At 42.6% G+C, this 23,295-nt stretch overlaps 2 protein-coding genes across 4 annotated transcripts in view; both read left to right on the forward strand.

The window, feature by feature from the left end:
• Nucleotides 1-14,675, forward strand: part of LOC106807667 (kinesin-like protein KIF21A) — a 63,013-nt gene extending 48,338 nt beyond the window's left edge. The window contains exons 15-29 of one of the 3 annotated variants that reach the window (XM_014810080.1): nucleotides 4,097-4,112; nucleotides 4,880-4,937; nucleotides 5,344-5,532; nucleotides 6,161-6,354; nucleotides 6,837-7,013; nucleotides 7,276-7,491; nucleotides 7,829-8,016; nucleotides 8,294-8,414; nucleotides 9,295-9,454; nucleotides 9,858-9,906; nucleotides 10,538-10,601; nucleotides 10,985-11,198; nucleotides 11,394-11,709; nucleotides 12,518-12,636; nucleotides 14,588-14,675. In XM_014810080.1, coding sequence (XP_014665566.1) covers nucleotides 4,097-4,112; nucleotides 4,880-4,937; nucleotides 5,344-5,532; nucleotides 6,161-6,354; nucleotides 6,837-7,013; nucleotides 7,276-7,491; nucleotides 7,829-8,016; nucleotides 8,294-8,414; nucleotides 9,295-9,454; nucleotides 9,858-9,906; nucleotides 10,538-10,601; nucleotides 10,985-11,198; nucleotides 11,394-11,709; nucleotides 12,518-12,636; nucleotides 14,588-14,595 — 2,089 coding nt within the window. In that variant the 3' untranslated portion in view covers nucleotides 14,596-14,675. The remainder of the gene's footprint in view (nucleotides 1-4,096; nucleotides 4,113-4,879; nucleotides 4,938-5,343; nucleotides 5,533-6,160; nucleotides 6,355-6,836; nucleotides 7,014-7,275; nucleotides 7,492-7,828; nucleotides 8,017-8,293; nucleotides 8,415-9,294; nucleotides 9,455-9,857; nucleotides 9,907-10,537; nucleotides 10,602-10,984; nucleotides 11,199-11,393; nucleotides 11,710-12,517; nucleotides 12,637-14,587) is intronic. The other 2 variants (XM_014810082.1, XM_014810081.1) reach the window with 2 other exon arrangements.
• A 2,184-nt stretch (nucleotides 14,676-16,859) lies between these two features.
• LOC106807671 (kinesin-like protein KIF21A) lies at nucleotides 16,860-22,881 on the forward strand. Its single transcript, XM_014810093.1, has 6 exons — nucleotides 16,860-16,916; nucleotides 17,804-17,924; nucleotides 18,365-18,535; nucleotides 19,490-19,585; nucleotides 19,720-19,823; nucleotides 21,483-22,881. Exons 2-6 carry the CDS (start codon nucleotides 17,808-17,810, stop codon nucleotides 21,565-21,567), a joined length of 573 nt encoding a protein of 190 aa, XP_014665579.1. The 5' UTR covers nucleotides 16,860-16,916; nucleotides 17,804-17,807; the 3' UTR covers nucleotides 21,568-22,881.
• Nucleotides 22,882-23,295: the final 414 nt, after the last annotated feature.

Below are 23,295 nucleotides of genomic sequence, written 5' to 3' on the forward strand. Positions count from 1 at the left end.
AGTAAAAACAATAAACAATAAGTTTTTACCATAATATTACTAACCTTAAGGTATTTTATCTACCTTAAGGTATTTTACTAACCTTAGGTATTTTTATCAAAAAAATATGTTTTTGTAACTTTTGAAGCAATTGTAAATCCAGTAAAATTAACGATTTGAGAGGGGGCGTGCCGTAATCGTGACGTGGATTTGGGAATCTGTGCTGAGCTCTGTAATGGATGACCGGACACGTAGCCACTGCGTAGAAAATAACGTGGAACCACTAGTGTATGGCACTAAATTATGATGAGAATATATATGCTTAATCCGCATCCACTAGTGCAGTGGTTCTTAACCTTTTTGAATCATAGACCCCTTTGAGAATCTGGTGAAAGCTATGGACCCCTCCCAGAAAAATGCACATAAGCACAAATGGGGTCACGGACCCCTGAAGCAGGTTAAGAAGCCCTGGCACGAGTGTATGACACTAAATTATGAGGAGGGAAATAGGTTGGCTTGAAATTGTAACATTATAAAACTGTGTGATTTATTAGATTTTATTCTGTGCACTGGTGAGAGCATATGTGTTAGCACAGTGGCAGTGAGTACTGTTTCTTGTTACACAGCTCGCCTGGCAACGTGATATCAGCCTTCGGTGACAAAGCAAGAAAGCAACGCATGTGGCCTTACAGAGACTCGAAGCTGACGCGGCTGTTGCAGGACTCTCTGGGTGGAAACAGGTATGCAGGCCATCTATATGGCAATTAAATACTGTATGGCTAGAGGGTTGCTGTAAATGTAGACAACAGGTTTTTTGGTCTTATAACCAGTAGATTTTTAATTTAGGGATTCAATTTGTATGCAATATTAGGAATTAAATCGGATTTGTAACTGCAGCAAAATAATAACAACAGTAGGCCACATCAACTGTTATAATGATTGTTCTAGCGTTTTAGTATTTTAACATAGTTTATGTGCTCTTTTTACTATAACTATAAGTATGTTACTGACAATTTTCATCGAATAATAAAGATATGTAACCTTTATTGAATCTATCACCGTGGATCAAATATACAAAAACCAAGCTGGTCACGCACTAAAGGCACCCACATGCAGGATAAATACTGCATTAGGAGTGGCCGCCAATAATAATACATGGCGTGCTCGCCCAAAAAACTTCAATGTAACAGTTTCTAAAATCCTCCACGGAGGTGGCGCCACGTGACGCAAACGCTTTTTCGTCTGCTTCGCAGCCGCACGCTGATGATTGCCTGCATCGCGCCGTGCGACCGCCGATTTCATGGAGACGCTGAAACACGCTGAAGTACGCGAACCGCGCGCCAGCAATATCAAGAACAAGGTCGTCGTGAACCAGGACAAGACGAGCAAGAGATCGCTGCGTTACGCGTAGAGATCATCGCGCTGCAGAACGAGCTGATGGAATACAAGACGGTGAGTGCAACCACAACTACAGCATAATGAATAATAATAATAATAATAATAATTATAGTATTAATGAAGATGATGTAATAATGATAATGATGGAGTACAAGACGCGTGAGTCAGCCGAAATCGGTGGAGCACTACGCTGTAGTCGATCATGTCATCTTGTTCAGTAGGAGACAGTGAGTGAGCACAGCCGGTGGAGTATACCTGTAGTAAACTGAGTATGACTGGTAGTTGATCATGTTATCTAGTCAAGTAGGAGATAGTGTGTGCGACCATAACTCCAAGCATAATAATAATAATAATAATAAAAAAATAAAAATAATAATGTATCCATATGTATAAGGAAATGAGATAGCGTGTGATCGATGTATGGGTGCAGTATGGCTGCAGGAAGGCCTGGGGGGTGGTCTACTGATATGATATAAGGGGTATTCTGCAGAAGCTGCTGCAATCTACATGAACTGGATATGTGTTGTCACAAGCATAATTGATGGGTTGTGTTTGTGAGCTCTTTCTGCTAGCATGTTGTGTTTGTGAGCTCTTCTGCTGCTCTTCTGCTGAACGCTGTTCGTACGTTTACTGTTCGTAACACGCCTTCGTTTCAAACTCTCAGGTAAGCGACAGGTGGACAGCGAAGGGCTGGAACATGTCAACGATATGTTCAACGAGAACACCATGATGCAGGCAGAGAACAACGAACTGCGCGGTGCGCATCAAGGCCGTGCAGGAGACGGTGTCTGCACTGACGCAGCCCAATCCCATGCTACTGTCGCGACCGCACAATAGGCGGCCTGGATCACATCACAAGGGTGCGTTTGTGTGCTCACATGTCACAACCCGTTCTACAATTCCTATCTAGGCACACTGCCCTTTAATACTGTTGCAAGAACAAAAGCGGTTTTGCACAGAACCTTAAGCGGTGTCACTAGAATCAAAAAGACATATAAAGACATAAAACAAGTTGTGTTATCTTGTATCTTCATGGTCACTAGGCTTGGCTGCATATGGCTGTGTAGCAATATGTTAAATGGGCTGAGGCAGCATTAGTAGCGTAGTGCTGTAGTGTCAGTAATAGGCAGTACTATTACTTCTACTACTGATGCTGCTAGAAGTAGTGGTTGTGGTAATAAATAACAATAATAATTAATGATAATGAGATGATAATAATGATGGTGATGGTGAGATGATGATAGATGATGATGATTGATGATGATGATGATAATAATAATAATAATAATAATTTTGCTCTCTTTCTCTCTCTTGCTATAATTAGATGGGGAGACAGATGAAATGGCTTCAATGATCCAGAACTACATCATGGAGATCGAGGAACTGCGTGCGAAACTGCTGGAGGCTGAGGCGTCGTGCGATGCCTTGCGGCGACGGGAGGAGATGCTCGGCACGCTCCCACAAGCCGCACTCCTCTCTCTCCCTTCCACATGCCCTCCGCCTCTGTCATGTCCGGTAAGGCTGCATGCTGCTTTATATGTGTGTATAATGTATATCTATCTGTCTATCTTCTATCTATCTATCTATTTATCTATCTATCTATCTATGTATGTATCTATCTATCTATATATCTCTATTTCTTTCTCCCTTCTCTCTATCTCTCTCTCTCCCTCTCTCTCTCTCTCTCTCTCTCTCTCTCTCGCTCTCTGCTCTCTATCTCTCTATCTCGCTCTCTCTCTATATATATGTGTGTGTGTGTGTGCGTGCGTGCGTGCAAGTGTGCGTGTGTAACTAGGCACGTGCATCTCTGGCGTGTGTTAATGTTCATCCTAAAATAACGTGGTGGAGAATCTCGCTGCTTCATCCCCATGGAGGCATTTATTGTAGTGGCGGTATTGCGTATGTTATTGTGGGGAAAACGTTCAACTTGGGTGGAACAATATGAACCCTAATGTGATGTTGTTAAAATTTTGAATTTGCGGTCACTTTTTGGAACACTAAGACCTGCAGATGTCCCCGTCATTGTGTTGATTTGTATGTAGGTTCCTACGTTGATGTGGACACGATATCAATTGAGCAGTTCAGCAGATCTTGGCACGAACATTTTGGATGAAGCAAAGAAGGAGCTACGGCAGCCTGAAGAGCAACGCTCTCAATGTGTCACGCCAGTCCAGTCGAGCGAGGTATGCATGTGCTTGACAGCCTGTGTGTGGGCGGCACATCTGCGTGTGTGTCTCACAGAATACCATTCCCTGGCTATGACACCAGTTTCTGAAATGTATTGAAAATGTTGTGTTGTCGTGGCACCTGTAAAAGTATGTCATTTTCAATTTTATCCCTTGCTGATTTGTTTGTGTTCCAAGTCATTGTTTAATTTTTTTAATGCTGGAAATAAAATGGATGTGTTATGGATAACACAACCCCGCACAATGTCAAAGCGATCGGCTTAAACTTGCCATGTTAACAACCCGAGTCATATAAATAACGCGTCATATACAGTTGTTGCCCAGTGCTAATCTTCCACCTCGGCATTGTTGATTGTTGTTGTTGATTTTTGGCACTACTACTATTGTTGATTGTTGGTGAACAGCTTCGCGAGTTGTTCGGCTTGTATCTAATTAATTGTATTTCTATTGTGAGTAGCAATGAGAAGGACCGTGATAGCTATGAGGACCTCAGTGACCAGGAGATCATGGAGACCATGGGAGACAGTGACAAGTGACAACATTGCTGAGGTTAGACATATATTTGAACGGGAGGCTGTATTATTTAGCCATACCAGGTGTAGTAGTTCACTGGGTACGCCTCTGCGGGCTTCATCGAAAATAGTTGACGTAACTTTGGCGAGGAATGTTTTGCAATGAACTACTGTTTTGACTTGTGTGAGGGAGTTTTGAGGTGAGAACTGCAGACTGGCGATACTGTCAACAGTCAGCAGTGTGTATGACTCGGTGGATGCTGTACTTGTGCCTTGTGCTGTAATGAGTGACTGGAATACTCTGAACTCTGTGTCATATTGGATTGGTCATACATACGCTGCGGCCTATTGATTTTAGTGACAAGTTGTATTCTAGTGCTTAGTGTTCTATGAAACACGCTGTTCTTGTAGCAGTAGTAAAAGGCAGTGAGCCTAGATTGGACCATGCAAATGCTCGTTTGTCAGTAATTAGTTTGTCAGTAATTACATAGGTTATAAACATTATTACTACTTTTGAAAGCTAACCAATCCAGCAGATGTGTCAGTGTACTGCAACTGCTGTATCTCCGTCGCGTTCCCGCGCTACATATGTATTTGATATTGCATCCATATCTATATCTTATCCTCATCTATATCTTATCCTTATTTATATCTTATCCTTATTCTTATCTATATCTGATTATTATCATTATCTATATCTTATCCTTATCCGTATCTATATCTTATCCCAACTTATCTATATCTTATCTTTACCTTTGCATCCTTAATCTATCTAATAATGAACTGTGTTGCCTTGCACTCTAGGAGGACGAGGATGATGCTGGGGATGAAGACAGCACAGATGAATCGGATGTCGAAGAGGGTGCGTTAGTAACCCCAGTAATGTGACTACGGTAGAAGTTTTTGATGTGGTCTTTGTAATAGAGAGCATGTGCGGGTATCATAATTAATTATGAGCATCAGTAACGTAGTAAAAATGTGTGCGTGCGTGCGTGCGTGCGTGCGTGCGTGCGTGCGTGCGTGCGTGCGTGCGTGCGTGCGTGTGTGTGCGTGTGCTTGTGTGTGTGCGTGTCAGTTGGCGCATGCATGTGATTTTGTGCGTGCGTGCAACTATGTCTATTGTAGAATCTGCTAAAAGACCGTGTATACGTGTGTGTAATGTAGAAGGCATGCAGGAAGACCTCACAGAGCCTGCATGTGTGTGTGTGCATGCATGTGTGATAGAATCTGCTAACGACTGTGTTTATGTTTGTTTATATGTGATGTAGAAGGCATGCAGGAGGACCTCGCGGAGCTAACGAGTGAGATCAACATCAAGCAGAAGCTGATCGAGGAGCTGGAGACGAACCACCGCAAGATGGAGCTGCTGAGGCATCAGTACGAGGAGAAGCTCAGCCAGCTGCACACGCGCATCCGTGACACGGAGCTCGAGCGCGACCAGGTGCTATCCAACCTCAGTGAGTCGACTATACTCTCTATTCTGCGCATGTATTACATTGTACAGTTCAAACTTCATACTTCACGACCAGATGCTAAACAACCTCAGTGAGTTGACTATACTATCTATTCTGCGCATGTATTACATTGTACAGTCAAACTTCACGACCAGGTGCTATTCAACCTCAGTGAGTCGTCTATACTATCTATTCTGTGCATGTATTACATTGTACAGTCAAACTTCGCAACCAGGTTGCTATCCAACCTCAGGGAGTGGTCTATACTATCTATTCTACGCGATGTGCATGTGTTACGTTGTGCAGGCAAACTTGTGTACTTTATACACAACTGACTGTGCTATAAAAGTGGGTTCTTCGTGTAATTGCCATGCAATGGGAATTTCACGTGTTAATTATAGACTATAGCGGATTCTATTGAGGGGAACGCTAACACAAGTTTGTACATATGTACCATTGTATTGTATATTGGTTGTTTATATATTGTACATTGTTTTACACTATATTCATTTTATACAAGTAATGTGTAGGATACATATCACATGCTTACATGACATACTATGTAAGCTTACATTATTTATACATTACTGCTTGTACTTGCTACAACTTTGTCTCTTCTTTCCCATCGTAGATATGAAAGAGAAGGAAGCCAACGCCAAGAACATAAAGGAGGAATACGAAAAGAAGTTGAGCTCGATGCAGACGGAGGTGAAGAAGCTGCAGGCAGCTAAGAAGGAGCACGACCGCTTGCGACAGCAGCAGCAGCGTACAGAGCGACAGCTTAAGTCCCTGCAGAACGAGTTGTCGGAGATGAAAAAGGCGAAGGTACATGAGTAGCTCATGTTGATACTAATGTCATTTGGCTGGAAACAGACGATCGTTCATCCATTCCCCCACCGGTTCTTTTGTCAACCTCTTGTCAAACCTTGTCAATCTATTGTCAAACCTTTTGTCAACCTCTTGTCAAGCCGCTTGTCAAACCTTGTCATCCTCATATCAAATCTTGTCAACCTTATGTCAAACGTTGCTATTGTAGCAGTTTGGCTATATACTGGACGGTTAAACCTGGTTATGCCTGGACATCCTTGGATCTGACTTCGTTACATAAATACTTTCCTTAGGGAAGCCATCCTGTAGTCCATCAAGACCTTACTATTGAATAATTTAAGTTTAAGAATATTTCTTGCCATATTGCATTGCTCCTTCTGACCTAATTAGAAATTTCCAATGTCGAAACTGCATAGCAGCCGTGACACAAATGACTTTTGACACACTGTTCGCACCTGTAGTTTCTCGATCATCCTCAGGTAAAATTGATGACAAAACTGAAGGAGGATGCCAAGAGGATGGCCGGACGCGAGGCGGAGAAGTCACGAGAGATTGCTGGCCTGCGCAAAACGCAGCGTCAGCGAGACAACCAGATACGAACGCTGGAGGCAGAGAAGAAGCTAAAGGAAGTGGTGCTACGCCGAAAGCAGGAAGAGGTAGCGACCGACGCTAGCAGAGCAATATGCTTGTATTGCTGCTACCTACTTGCTAAGCAATGTAGCTACACATCATTTTACTTCATACAATCCCCCCACCAGTTTGGTAGTCAAAATATTTGTTGAGATACAGCATTCCAGAATGAATGCCTGGACCTTATCTGTATGAGGGGAGTGAGGTGTGCATCGTTACAGTTCTAGTAAAACTACAAGATGTATATATTCTATTTCTAATTCTTTTCGTATGCTGCTATCATTCCAGCTTCAATCCCTGAAGAAAAACATCATGTCGGATAAGGTCGCCGGAAGAGTGACTCGCAACCGGGCTGTTGCTCGTCCTGCCACCAGGATGCAGCACGTGTTCAACGCACGAGTCGCTCATCAGAAGTGGACGCTATTAGAAAAACAGATCTCAACGATAACCCTGAAGAAACAGACGCTGTTCAATATGGAGCAGGACATGGACAGATGGGTCAAGGTATGCACTCACACAGTAGCACGCTTGCACGCTCACACATACACGAACATGCATGCATGTGCACATATATGTGCATGCACAGACTTATACACATCCATTCATATACACACTCATACACACACATACATTATATCACACTTATAAACACATTATTACATAATTGTATCACAATTACACGCACACACATGTGCAGACTTATTGACATACATCAGTACATACATATACACACTTAAACGCACACGTACATTATATCACTCTTATACACATGCATGCATGCACTGGCTGTTTTCCTTAGTTTTTGCCCTACTTCTAAAATATTTTCTTTATTGACGTACAGCAACGAGAGAAGCTGGGGAAGGAGATGGAGATGCTGACGCAGAAGAGAGACGCTGCGGAACAGCGCCATGCCGAGGAGAGCATCACGCGCGACCTCAGCGAGCAGATAGACAGCGTGCGAGCGAACCTAGACTACGTGCAGGACAACATCAGTGAGTGTCAGGAGCAGATTGTGCAACTGGAGGACAGGTATGTGCCGGCCCCGCCGCACTGGTTTCCCAAATGTGTTTCTGCGGGCTTCTAATGTATAACTTAATATAGGATCTAATACATGATAATGTGTATCATGTGCCTCAGTGTTTCTGCCAATTAAAATGACACAGTGTAACAATGTTTTTGCTGCTGATTATCCTTAATTGTTTTTGTACAATAAGGTTGCATGCATTTTGAAATAGTTTTAATGCATGTAAAGGTATCATTGACTGTACCTTTGGCCTTATGTCAATATGTTGCTTCTCCACTGTAGCAAAGACTTGGAGACAGGCGCGAGTGGTATGTCAGTGAACTTGTCTACGCTGATCGAGAATGTGAGGCTAGAAGAAGCCAAATACCTCCTGGAGCATCTGTTCAATGCAGCAGTCAGCAAGGTAGTGTTCCACACGAGTCTGCTTTCGAACTTGATTTATACTGCTTGGGGTTGATTTATGGTTTTTGCGGCCATGCTCATCACATAATTTAGTGGGAAAAATAGCTGGTTCCAACGTCTTATTTACCGAATCTCATGATAGTTGCATTGGTTGAAGATTATGATGTTTTATCTTAGTTTGTTTACTGAGTGTGTATGTGTGTTGCGAAGGAGAGGTCGCAAGTTGAGATCATGATGAATTAAGTGCATCTGAGAGAGAGAGGAGTGTTCAGTTATAAATACCAGGTGGAAGAGTACTGTGCTTTTAGCACCCGGAAAATAAGTGGAGTACAGCATGCATTAGGAAGATGAGTAAGGTGCTGTGTATGAGGTATAAGACTCATGTACAGTGGGCATCAGGTAGGGCAGCCATTGTACAGTGTGTATTAGGCAGAACTGCCATGTACAGCATGCATCAAGCAGAGCAGGAGTGTACACTGCACATGCCGGTGATAAATTGTGTACAGTTTGCATGAGTGGGCGAGTGTGCACGCCGGTGATAAACAGATTGCATCAGTGAGAGAGAGAGAGAGAGAGAGAGAGAGAGAGAGAGGGAGAGAGAGGGAGGAGAGAGAGAGAGAGAAGAGAGAGAGAGAGAGAGAGAGAGAGAGAGAGAGGAGAGGGAGGGAGGGAGGGAGGAGGGAGGGAGGGAGGGAGGGAGGGAGGGAGGGAGGAGAGGAGGGAAGGGAGGGAGGAAGGGGGAGGCGGGGAGGCGAGAGAGAGAGAGAGAGAGAGAGAGAGAGAGAGAGAGAGAGAGAGAGAGAGAGAGAGAGAGAGAGAGAGAGAGAGAGGTGTTCTATGCGGAGATCCCGCACTCACTCAGCCTTCATTCTTCCATACAGAGCATGCTGGCACATCAGAACGAGAGCGGCTACAAGGAACTGCAGGCGAAGATCAAGCAGACGGAGCAGAACAACGCCATGCACCAACAGCTGCTGCAGTACATGCTGCAGGAGCGGGGAGAGCTGGACGTTCTCACCTTCCTATCCAACGGTGAGCTAGGTGAGCGGGCAGACCGGGCTTTTGCACACTCCTCGAGTGAGCAGGAAGAGCAGGCTTTTGCACACTCCTCGAGTGAGCAGGCAGAGCAGGCATGCGCCTCGGGTTTTGTCTAATCATCAAAGGCATTTCTATTGCTTTTGCACACGCCTCGAGTTTTGTCTAATCATTGAAGGCATTTTTATTGCTTTTGCATATGTCGCGAGTTTTGTCTTATCATTGAAGGCATTTCTATTGCTTTTGCACACGCCTCGAGTTTGTAATTTTTGTTTAATTGTTGAAGGCATTTCTATTGCTATCAATGTTTTCATTTGCAATTTCATCGGTTAGTTTGTGCGGGATTCCTGCTATTGGCTCGTAAGTAGCTTGCATCGGTATTGCCAATATTTACAAGCGTTCATTGCAGATGGCAGCGGCGGTGACGTCAGCAGTGGCGCCTCCTCTCCGTCAGACAGGTAACTAACACTGACTCTCTAGTGCTCGATTTTTCTTAACCTTGCCACTGTTACGTTTATGATGTGCGGTTTGGGAACTTTTTCATGTGATACAAACGTAATGTGGAGTGGTGCATATCTGTCAGAAGAAGTTGATCACTATATTCATACAAAGGCATGAGTTTAAGATCTTGGTGACTTTGGGTTTCAATGCAGTCAATAACAAAGCATGCGAAAAGATTCGTTTAACGGCTTCTCGGTTCACGATCGTAATGTGATTTAAAGTGAAAGTGATTTTTCCCTTTTTTTCTAAACAATTCCGTGCGCCGACAATGGTACGTCATCCTCGTGTAGCTTCAGCTGGTTCTCCTTTGCTGTTGTCTGCCTGGCTTGCTTTTCCATGTACTTCTGCATCACGAACATCAATAGATGACGTCGTGTGTAGTTCCCGTGTTGTTCGTGCGTGCGTGTGTCTGTGAACGAGTGCGCCATCTTGGGCGTTTGTACAACTGCCCGTGTGTGTACGTACGGCTAGGGTGGAGCATCGGCGAGCTCTGTCGGTTTTGCTGCACGGCTGTGCACACAGAACGCTTTCAGTTTCGGTTTCGTTCACCACCGTTTCGTTCTGTTGTTTGCACGTCGTTGTCTGCAGCATGATGGGTGTCGTGCCGCCACTACCCGGAGCACAGTTATTGCAGGTGCCGAAGAAAGACAAGGTATATATAATTAGGTGGGCTCGATATCGTATAGAAACTGGCGAATCGAAACTTCTCTTGCAATAGCGCAAATTCTTTGGTTTGACGGGCTTCCGTAAATGCCGTTGCTAGAAATCTGTGGGGTTATATAATATTTCTAATTCATCCAAGTCCAGTTGGACCAGTTTAACCCTAGTACCTGTGAAATTTAATACAGCCCCAGTACTGGAAACTGTTCTACAATAGCTTGTGCCATTGGCATATATAACAAACGATTATGCAAAGTATAACAGTGTATTTCAGTCGTATTTTCTGCTTGTTACAACCGTTGTAGGGTATGTTGATTTTTTCTTTGCTTTTCCTGTTGTTCACACTCATTTGTAACTGAACCTTCTTCCTCGTAGGCTCGCCGAAAGACGGCCACGACAGAGGACCTCCTCTACGCTGGCCCAAGAGAGAGTCAGGGTTCAAGCGTGGCTCCTCTCCTCCCTGTGCCTTCGTCCTATCAGGCGGCTCTGGAAGAGGAACTAGGGGAGGAGGAGGAATGCTCGATGCCTTCGAAAGCCTTCAGAGAGAGCAGGCTCGTGACTGTGCTCACCAGCCAGGAGCCAAGTCAAGGTAGTAGTAATAGTATCGTATGGCGTCAATGTCACGCCTCCACAGCCCCCACGGGCAATCCAGTTGCAAAAGAGTTTTCCACATTCATTCATGGTGACAGATCCTCCCGGTATCATTAGGCTACAAATCTCGATATAACGAAATTACGTGTACACAAGTCACTAGTTTCACAGTTATATGCCGCCTCTCTCACAGGCAATAGACTGGGAAGCAGACCGGAGTCTAAAACTCTTCCGGCCGCACCAGTCAAAGATAGTTCCCTGATGCCACCACCGAAACTGCCGCCCCCTCGACCCACGTCAGCGGCTAACGTACGAAGCACGGAACCGTCGCCCATGCTGCGTCGAAAGATCAGCAGCTCATCCCAGCTGACGGACCCCTCTCCGGTGATGAGACGGAAGAATTCGTTCACACTGAAAAGCAACAGCCACTCTAGCTCAAACCTCCGGGGCATGTCACGTCAGAACAGCTTCAACAAGAAGAGGAATTCGGCCAACAGTATCAACAACTTGTGAGTTTCTCGTCGACTCTTGCATCGTTCACCTGGTGATGGTCTTTCCTTGGGTTTTCCCTACTGTTGCAGTTTTTACGCAATGAAGCAATACTCGCTGATAAGAATGGGGTGTATAGAAGGCACCAGCTGTTGGTAAATATAAGGTAATATCATACGGGAACAGTGTGCTTTATCGTGCGATAAACAGGATACTATGTAAACCAGAAAATATTACGTGCTCAGAGAGTAACATGCCAGGCTTTGTTTATTAATTATAAGGATAGATTGGAATTATCTGGTTTGTCAGCAATTTCAACCACAAAAGGTGTGTGCATACACGTGTAAGCCTGTGTGTGTATGTACATTTAAAGGCTATGTTCACTAGTGTATAATATATGAATATCTGTGTGCCTCACAGTATAGTGCATACGTCACTGTGCACGTCATATTTTAATATGAATACTACCAACTGCAGCCTTTGCAAATGCTATGTTCATTTATAGTGTTTAATATATGGATATCTGTGTGCCTCACAGTATAGTACATACGTCGCCTGTGCACATCGTATTCTAATATATACAGTGTGGTAACTGCAGTGCATACGTCACTGTGCACATCATATTTTAACACGTATACTACCAACTGCAGCCACCTGTGTGTGCTTCACAGTAGGCCTATAGACTGTGCACATCATATTTTAACACGTATACTACTAACTGCAGCCACCTGTGTGTGCTTCACAGCAGGCCTATAGACTGCACATCATATTTTAACACGTATACTACTAACTGCAGCTGTCTCACGTCTACTACTTGTGTCGCACCAGGGACAGTACTGGCAGCACGACGACTCCCCGGAGCCGGACTCTCCCCCCGCGCAGACGCGCGACCAGAACGTGTTCTCTCGTCTCTACAGCCACGCGCCGAGCAGCAGTTCACGCGGCGAGTACGTGTCCGATAGCCGGCAGCAGCAGCAGCGCGCCCTGCTGGGTGTAGTTACGCTCGTCGTGTTGCTGTGCTGCTCTGAGCTCTTGTGCAGGGGGTAGTACTACTGTTGTACAGAGTAGTACTACTGTTGTACAGGGCAGCACTGAGCAGTTGTGTGAATTAGTGCGGCAATGTCAGATTAGTGCAGTCAAACCTGTGTACTTGTACAGAGTAGTACTACTGTTGTACAGGGCAGCACTGAGCAGTTGTGTGAATTAGTGCGGCAATGTCAGATTAGTGCAGTCAAACCTGTGTACTTGTACAGAGTAGTACTACTGTTGTACAGGGCAGCACTGAGCAGTTGTGTGAATTAGTGCGGCAATGTCAGATTAGTGCAGTCAAACCTGTGTACTTGTACAGAGTAGTACTACTGTTGTACAGGGCAGCACTGAGCGGTTGTGTGAATTAGTGTGGCAATGTCAGATTAGTACAGTCAAACCTGTGTACTTGTACAGAGTAGTACTACTGTTGTACAGGGCAGCACTGAGCGGTTGTGTGAATTAGTGCGGCAATGTCAGATTAGTGCAGTCAAACCTGTGTACTTGTACAGAGTAGCACTACTGTTGTACATGGTAGCACTGCGTTGCCATATGAGTGCGGCACCATCAGATTAGTACCATAAGATTAAACCTGTGCATAAGGCTCACTCAAAGCAACCCCCCCATCCCCCCCCCAATGTCCTTTATAGACAGCTGTTCATTCTACAGATGTCTTGGCTAGCGCAGGTTTGGTTGTACTCTAAACGTGAGGTTCGTCGTGGTAATTGGTGCTGAACAAAATGGATGGACCTCTGATTAGTAATAGTAATTCACTGCAAGCCGTTACATCTGCTTGCTGTGTTGCATAATATTGCGGTACGCATTAGTGCACCCGTCGCATGGTGTCTTGAACTGGTCTGTAGTGTGGTAATGTTATTCTGTGATGCAATATGGTAATCATTGTAAGGTGGTATTCTTGTTCTGTGATGCAATGTGTTGGTGTACAAATTCAAATTGGTTTTGATGGCAAGGTGCCAAGCTGTTATTAACATTGTGTTTACACTGGCCTTTATTCTATATAACATTTATTCATGAGTAGTGTGCTAAGGACTAGACGCTGTATGACTGACTGATAGTGACTGCATAAATTCGCCGTCGTACAGTGTTATAAATTAAAGGAGAGGAATCAAAGTTAATGAAAGGGGGGTGGAGATGATTTAAAAATATGATCTCATCAGTTACTATGAGAAACTAATTATGTATATTCGACATTTTGTTGAATAAATAGCTAGTTGTTCTAGGAAATTTAATATTGTAATGTTTAGGGAGTTAAACATCATTTAGTAGGAAGTTAGAGCATTGGATCACTGCTAGGATAGTCAGCTGATGGTGATGGTGGCACTCAATTTATGCAGACAGGCTGCTCTGCTAAATAGAATATCGATTTTGTCATAATAACATCTTTTCATTGTCCAAGCCTCCAAGTTCGTACAGCTCACCTTGAATCTATATATAGCCATGAATAAGGACGCATCTTCTCTAAAAGTTAACAGCACAAAGCAGGAACCACTAACTTGTAGAATTATCATATCACCATAAGCATCATCATAAGCATCATCATTGTTGTCACTATCACCGTAATTGTCAACGTCATTGGCATCAAAAACAACAGTAGCAACAAAATATCATTTATAATTATTGCCATCATTAATATGGTTTATATCGGCCTCTTCAGCTTTGCTCACGATAGGTTTTGTGGGTCATATTATCTTTATGCTATATTTTTGCATACTTATACTTATGCTATAAGAGTGAATGCAATTGATATTTCTATATCTAATTTTCTCTAGCTTTGCCTTGCACTGACATTTCCTTTAACAATCCTGAATTGCATGTTCACCAGGATAATTTTCTTTTGCATGGCTGGAGTAGAGGTGTGATTAACCCGTATACTGGTAAGCCACCAGGCAACATGCCGTTGTACTGCACCCACCAGGCTGAGGGACATGACAAGCCCGTGTTGTCACTTACTGCCACCGAGACTCTGCTCTTCAGTAGCTCGAAAGGTGAGACTCATAAACTCGTAGATCCAAAGGAGAGATTAAAATCTGAACAAAACTGAGACAAAATTTGACATTTACGCATGGCCAACTCGTAGATGTGGGCCAGAGAAATGTTCCAAAACTAGTTTCCTCTCAATGAGCTGCGTTTTAAATAGTCCTTGTCACTGAAGCTGATAAAATGTGCTTTTCGTGAACTCCTATTTTTTCCTATTTGCAGCTGAGATGCTTTGCTGTCATCTATTGTCTCCTGGTCTAGCATCCCCTTAGCAATATTCTGTTATGAGGATGTTGATTGTTATCAGCTGTGCTTCGTTGAGATTCCCGGGGAAATATTTTCCTTAGGATTATTTTTAAACCCATTGCATTTTGTATCACACAGTTCTAAACTTGTGTATGCGTGCATGTGTGCGTGAGTGATATGTGTAAAGGAAAACCAATATTCGTCATCCATAAGCCCGTGTGACAATACAGCATTTCTTCAGCATCTCGAATTGCACCATATGTAAATGTTGTCTTATGAACTATATACTCCTGGTGCATGTTACAGATCGTTCGGTGAAGGTGTGGGACATGATCGTAGGCAGAGAGATCATGTCCTTTGATGGACACCCGAACAACGTCATTGCCGTCCGCTATTCCCCACAGACCAGTCTAGCCTTCAGTGCCTCCATGTACACCATAAAGGTGTGGGACATCAGGGAGAGACCCACCAAGTGCCTTAAAACTCTAAGGTACAACTCATTTTTATTATATTTTTATATTATTTTATTATTATTATTTTATTATTACAGTTTCGTGTTTTTGCATAGCCAACTTTACAGTTTTATTCTTTCTAACTTACTGTATGTCTTTTGTGTGAATAGAGGTGATATGAAGACAACTCCGACAACGGTGTCAGGCACTGTGCTGTTGTAATCTACACACGTATTCACACGTGTAGATTTTAACCACAGATTACTAGAGACCATGTATATGTGATGTTTAAATACAATCATTTATTTTGAAGAAAAAAATATGCATATATATATATATATATATCAGGGAACAATTTCCAGCCAAAAATTTGCATAGCAAGTGGCTATATACAAATACAATTTTGCATAGGCAAATTGGATAAATTTTGTATAGCATTTTTTTCAGACATCACAGTGCAAAATTTACAAGAGTCCGCAGTGCATGCTTGCGTGTTCATCCAGTGTCGGCCTGCGACAGGCACCAGCTAGTTAAGCCTAGACAACACATAGCGATTCTGCACCCTGCCCGCAGCCGTTTAAACACACGCGTGCGAGCTTTGCACTCGCCGAGCTCGCCAAATGTCGGTGAAAATAATACTCGAGGCCGGCGAGTGAAAGCTAAAGCTGACTTCGCCCATGTTGGCGAGTAAAAATAATGTCTAGAACTTTAATCAAATGTTGTTCCCTTACATATATATCCAAACATTGATGAAATACAGTTCTAGCCGAATTGTGAAGGGCGGCATCCGACCCTCCTCACGACGACATCGCCAACTTTATTTATAAAGGTCGCGAAGAAAGCAGGCCCGCCGAGAGCGCGCAGCGCCAGCAGCAGCGTGGCTGTGTATAGCGTGCCTGGGGCGGGCAATATTGATTGATACGGGGGGGGAGTGGCAGATTGTTTTAAAAGTCACGTTGGCTTGGCGTTAACAAATCAAAGTAAATCGCGTAACGTGGCATTTTCATTGAGGGCAAAGCAGGCGCCCGAGAATAAAAGTAAATTGTAACAGTATTTTCCGTTACATCTCGCATGGGCTGCACTGCAGTTCAAGCTGCGATTTCATAAAAATATGCGTAGCAAATGTGAAAGAATACATCGGCGAATTGCGATGCGATACCGGGAAAATTAATTCCCTGATATACATATATATAAATATTGTATAGGGATAATAGATAGATAATAAGATACTAAATTGATAGGTGACAGACACACAGACACAGATTGATAGATAAAATAGATAGATAACATGATGTTATTATAGATTAGTAATTAAATGCGTTCTGACATCTGCAGTTCCTCGGGGATGACGACTAACGGTGCGCTCGCGACGATTGAGCCGAACACGCGCGTCGTGACGCAGCCCTCTGGTGAGAGCAGATCAACGACATCAGTGACGAGAGGCGGAACACACGCTGTTCTCGCCCGCACCGCCGAACACAGTCAGAGCTCTGGGACTCAAGGAAGTACGTCTGCACAGTCTCTGGAAAACACTAGTCTCTCTGCGCTACCTCTCTACTACTCTACTATCTTGGTGGTTGCTGCGCTCCCTAGCTACTCTCTCTCTCTCTCGTCTCATCTCTCTCTCTCTGTCTCTGTCTCGTGTCTCTGTCTCTGTCTCTGTCTCTTCTGTCTCTCTCTCTTCTCTCGCGTCCGTCTCGCTCATCTCTCTCTCTCCTATTGCTCTCTCTTCTTCTCTCTCTCTCTCTCTCTCTCTCTCTCTCCTCTCTCTCTCTCTCTCTCTCCCTCTTTCTCTCTCTTTCTCTCTCTTCTCTCTCTCTCTCTCTCTCTCTCTCTCTATCTGTATCTCTATCTCTATCTCTATCTCTCATATCTCTATCTCTCTCATCTCGTCTCTCTTCTCTCGTCTCTGCTGTCTCTCTGTCTCATGCGTCTCTCTGTCTCTCTGTCTCTCTGTCTCTCTCTCCTACTACTACTACTACTCTATATGTGCTTACTGTACTTGCATGTGTTATTACCTCCGCCCAACGGAGTTTGAGGAGGTTATGTGATCGCTCTCGTGCGTTCGTGCGTTCGTGTGTTCGCGCGATTGACATTAGCGCGTCGAGTCAGCGAGCCAACCAGCCAGCCAGCGCAGCGAGCCAGCGAGTGTACATGTGAGTGAGCAGCAGCAACGAGCGGCTGCTACGAGCGAGCGAGCAGCAAGCCAGCAAGCCAGCGTGTATATGTCAGTACGCTGGCGTATATCGTGCGTTATTCGTGTGCTCGTGAGTCGTATGGCGTATGGCGTATGTCACTGGCGGAAGTATGCACTCTTCGTGAGTGCACTCTGTCTAGTTTATTATGCATTGGAAAGTAATGAGTGCTATTTCATGATGCGATTTCTTTTCAGGTTCATGTCGATAGGAAAATTAAGTGGTGGTCACCAGGCGGCTGTCATGGTTATGGCTATGAGCACTAATGATGAAAATGGCAACGTACTTGTAACTGGCTCCAAGGACCACTATATCAAGGTACCAGCTTCACACACTCTCACTGTGCCACACATTGCTTTACATTGATTATGTTTAGGGGGTAACATGTTGGCAAAATACTATAATCGTGTTGCTATCTCGTATTATAGGTTATTTATGTCATTGTAAAACATATATTCCATGACAAAAATAGAATCGTCAGTCCAGTAGTGTTTGTCATTGGCTAGCCGTAGCTTGTGCAGTATAGTATAGCATTAGCGATCAGACATTAAATCGATCATTTCTCAAATAAATTGAAAAAATGTATCAATTTAGACTCACCTGAAATCGTACATATTACTGATTACTTCAGCAAGAAAAAATTATTACGAGTTTCTGCTGTGATAGCCTATTATACAGTAGATGAACAGCATGCTTAGAATATTATGTAATTTTAATGGTGCGTGTATGTTTGGCCTAACCTGTGCTGTTCCCTGCAGGTATTTGGTGTACCGGAATATGCTGCGGGCGTTCACACACCTAAATTCAGCCTTGATCCTCCGCACTATGATGGCATACAGTCCTTAGCAATACATGGTAACTCCCTGTTCAGTGGATCCAGAGACACCTGCATCAAGAAGTGGGACCTGGCAGAGAAGAAGTTGAAGTTTGTAAGTGGGCATAATTAATTTCATTAATATCATATTTCATAATAAGTATATTATATTATTGTCATAATTATATTCTGTTACATGCACAGTGTGTGTTTTATAGTGAAATGCATATAGTGATCTATAGCAAGGAGTATTTTTTTCTGTTCAAGTCATTCCCCTAAGTTTCTATTCTATATAGGTTTTATAATGTTATATTTAAATAAATATTTGTGGATCCACATTATGTTGACAGAGAACTTGTTGGTGTAAATGGATCAATAGATGAAGATAATTCGTTGATATTTACAAAGCATATATTGTAGTTACCCAAATATGAGCATATACAGCAAGCTATGCATTATTGCCAAGGTGTGTCTCACATGGCAATGCCTACCTCTAATTGCAAGTGTTATGTCTACTAAACTTGCACACATACACAGACACGCACACGCACACTTGCAAGCACTAGGAAAGACACAGTCACAAGTATGCACTCACGTACGCACGCACGCACGCACGTACGCACGTGTGTGTGGTTTGAATATATATATATATATATATACACAGTGTTTCCCCTGCATTGACACGATCCAGGCGGGCCGCCCTCGCTCAAATTCTCAGCCGCCACACAGAAATTTGTCCAAAACACCGCCTCGCTGACGAAACCTTTGACAACTTGAAAAAGAGATTCAAGAGTCTCATACAATGTGTTCAGAATAGCTTAGAATGCACCAAATTGCACCATTTCTTCACAAATTTCTCGGGGAGCTTGGCCAGCATCTGCGCTGCTTGCTTTGCTAGGACCTCGAAACGCGCAAACACAGAAAACAGATTTACCACCTCATAGACCTTTTTAGCCAGGGGAAACACTGTATATATATATATATATATATCAGATACGAGGATCCTCAGAACGAGAAATGTGCTGTTGTGTACAGGCCAGGAGTAATAAAATTGTGCTTATTATTGCAGTCCATGAATCAGGCTCACAAAGACTGGGTGGAGGCTCTTCAGCTGCTGCCTGAACAAAATTGTCTTCTTAGCGGTGGCAGAGATGGCTACCTCAAGGTGGGTGCATGCGAGCCGGCCGCTCATATATGGTTTGATAGACACTGAGTCTGTGAGTCAATGTGCAATCAACAGCGCTGATTATTATGTCGCAAAGTTTACAGCTTGTCTATGTAATTGTCACGTGCTTACAGGTGTGGAACTGTGATAACTGTGCGTTGGTCGGAGAGATACGAGCGCACAGCAGTCCTATCAACGCCATCGCAACCAACTCGTCCGCCATATTCACTGCCTCCAAGTAAGTATCAGGGGTTCGTAGCGGGTCTTCCAAAGTCTTATAAGTACTTATTTTGCCAAAGATAAAATAAGGGCCCTTATTAGTACTTATTTTTGGTGGAATCTTAGAAAAGTACTTAATAGTCCTTATTTTTTCTCGACTTGGAGTAAGAATAGTTGTATATATAATACGGAATAATTAAATCTGCTGTGCAATTGTGTATATAAATATTGTTAGTGTACTTTAATAGTCGGTGATCTATCAGAAAGCGTGTAAAAAAGTCTTATTTTGGCCTCCAGAAAGGGTCTTATACGTCCTTATTTCAACATGTGTCTTACTACTATGAACCTGTATAGTGAACAGTGAGTGGTACCCTCATCACGTTTAGATGATGCTGCTTGGCTGCCTAGATGGGCAAACAGTATCTATCTGCATGACTTTGCTGGTTGCAAAAGGGACCACCCTATGCCGAATTATACTTCACCGTTTCCAATATAGGATCAGGGCCGATTCTTGATGTCATCGATTGCATGTGATTAGCCACTGCATAATTAGTGTTGACTTATTCTTAATTCCGTATGTTATTCTTGCAGTGAGAGCGTCATTAAAGTCTGGCATACTAGCATTGCTAGCGCCTAGTCTGTCCCATCACCTGCAGTCGTTTCCACATGTTTCTATATAATACACGAATTAATCTCTGTGGTGAATGTTTCTAAATCGAAAATTGTTCTGTTTCTAATTTTTAAAATTCTAATTTTTAAAATTCTAATTTTTCTAATTAAAAAAAAATTGTTTCTAAATCCAAGCTTATTATAGGCGAATTTTTGGTGTGACTTACACGGTGACAGCGACTATACGTGACCACAGAACACTACATTAGTTTCATTCTTGAACTATTTATTTATTTGATTGGTTTCAAACTAAAAGTAATGGACTAAATTTGTACCTATCGACGTCTGATATAATTTAGCCTCAGCCCCCCCCCCTTCATGTGTGAGTGGTATGTGCTAATTCATCAACGTACTGCAAGTTAATTCTTGTAATTATTATTTGCACTTAATGTACTAAAAGCTTTGGGTCTCACTACTGTGTGGGAGGGAAAAGGAAATTCGTTGTGCCATGCAATGGCAGAGTAGAACTAAACTGTGGGAAAAACTAATATCCATTGTAGAATTATAATTAATTAATAATTAATAACTGAACTGCTAATAAACCTAGCTTCTGTGTTCACGTTTAGCTAATACGTAGTAATTAAACCTACTTATGAATTATACCAAAGATAGGTAAAAATGAAAATGTACAACTCAAGATAAAAAAAATGTTATTGGTATTTTAAACTTCATATGTGTTAACCAGGATCTGTAAATCAATTTTCATACGAGCAAATCGGTGTAATGTCCCTGATCTATCTTTAAGCAAGTATAAATTGTCATAAGCCTATAATGAAGCTTACTGTGTTTCATCCAAAATCGGCAATATGTAGTAGAATACAAGGAGTTTATATTTAGGTGTCTAGTTTTAGCAGACAGGCCATTTAAAAAAGTTGTACTTTTTAACATGAGTTGTACTTTTCTCACTTTATCTATTTTTGTTTGAATCCGTTGGTTGAAGTTTTGCATATCTGCTGCATGTACGGGTAACCAGCGTAACACGATCCGTTTCTCTGCCCGTCTTTCCCAGTGACCAGACTATTGGCGTATGGAAGCCAAGAAACAACCTCAGCGCACTTGTGATGGATGCTGGAGAGGATGAGAGAATCGCATAACGTTGCCTGTCGTTTGCTCTTGTGATTCGATGTGAAAAACGTTTGCGAGCAAATGTCGGCGACATTTTCACGTTGAGAATCGTGTGTGAACATGTGCCTATACTAACAAACGATCATGCACTACCAATTGTAAGGTTAGTGGGGGTTGGTTACTGTTGGGGGGTTCTAAGTGTTTTTTTTTTCTATAACCGACAAATGGTAGGAGCCTGTGGTAAAGGGATCAAAATCAAAACCCAGTGTATATAGCCTGCGCGAAAGCCTATTATGCAATGTGTAAAAACGTCAAAGAATGATAATAATTGTACAGTTGATCGAATAATGAAATTGATTTATAACTCTTTGCTTTCTCCTCTAACAAAGTAACTATATGGTGACCACTATGAACATTCCGCAATAGTTTTCTATGGGTTGATAGAGCAGCACGTTGTCTGTGCTAGCGTTATTAGCGTCATCACACATTCCACTTGGTCCTTGAGCATTCAGAAAGGAACATACGCCGACGTTACGCTAGGTGCTATTGTGTGCTGTAGTATATATGCCATCAAGCAGATCTGCAGAACGTAGTGTGGTGTTAACATGAATAAAAGAGATTTCAACACTAGATGCGACTACACAGTGAACAGTAGGAATATATTTGTTCTCGTTATGAGCATATAGCAATAAGCATCACGTGACGTGTGACAAAGGAACGACTATTTTTCTCTCTTTGTAATTTGACGACAGATTTGCGATATATTGAATAATAGCATCCCATTATAGGGATTCGCTAGGTTGACTTTACTCACTTATAGTATAGTACATTCAGACTAACATGTCTTCGTATTAAGTTACGTATCTATCAGCCTGGTGAGAAGTGAGATGTTGCAAACTTTTGGAAACTCATTGAATTTCAACCCGCTGTAGTAGTTATAGAAGAGATTTTCGTAAGGGAAACGTTCTGTGTACTTTCTACGTATAATTATATGTGGTATCCATAAGTCAGGCAGCTATATTCTTCCGGTACAACAGACATGAGAGGTATGTTTAGAGTGCTATGCATCTGATAAATACATGGGGATACGAAACAAAATGGCTGATTAGTGAAAGCGTGCGACGACGGTTTTCTGCTGTAAGCGTGCTACCTTCACACAGAGTAACATATCACTATCAGTTTTGTTTTGTATTTTTATATCGCCCAACAACATGCTCTGTTCCCTGCATCATGGTTGTTATCGTACTTGTAACTCCCTCCACATTGAAAAGCCGTAAACATCCTATATAATAGGAACATTAGTAGTGGTCTTTCATAATAAAGTAATTTATTGGTTTACATTATTGATGGTGTTTAACTGGTATTTCTTACGCAAGCAACAGTCGTGCTTCAATTATAACACTAATTATTTAAAAAAAATATGCATGATAACAATCGATTATAACATCATTGGTAGCTGGTTGTTGTTATTCGTTCCTCTAGCAATACAAGATTCATCATCACAATATACTGAACACTGCCAAGTTTATTGTCGCGTAGCAATACAATACGAGCAGTAACAAAATGGGCTTATGTAAAGGCGTTTTGTACAGTCGCATTTATTTCCACGGGATTAAACTCGCAGTGTTATTGAAATCTGCAGTATGCATCGAATATTACACAGTAACCCCACTACCAATAGTGATGTTAATGGTAATGCAATGTTCATCTGTTTACGTAAAATTAAATAATGAGCATTAAACGTACCTTCTTCAGTG

The sequence above is a fragment of the Priapulus caudatus genome, unplaced genomic scaffold, assembly GCF_000485595.1.
Source record: "Priapulus caudatus unplaced genomic scaffold, Priapulus_caudatus-5.0.1 Scaffold228, whole genome shotgun sequence".
NCBI lineage: Eukaryota > Metazoa > Priapulida > Priapulimorpha > Priapulimorphida > Priapulidae > Priapulus > Priapulus caudatus.

Excerpts from the sequence above, each read along its gene's own strand:
- LOC106807671 (XM_014810093.1), top strand. The coding sequence starts at position 17,808 with ATGTCGATAGGAAAATTAAGTGGTGGTCACCAGGCGGCTGTCATGGTT. Across the intron at positions 17,925-18,364 it reads CCAAGGACCACTATATCAAG|GTATTTGGTGTACCGGAATA; the intron begins GTACCAGCTTCA and ends TGTTCCCTGCAG. Across the intron at positions 19,586-19,719 it reads GCAGAGATGGCTACCTCAAG|GTGTGGAACTGTGATAACTG; the intron begins GTGGGTGCATGC and ends ACGTGCTTACAG.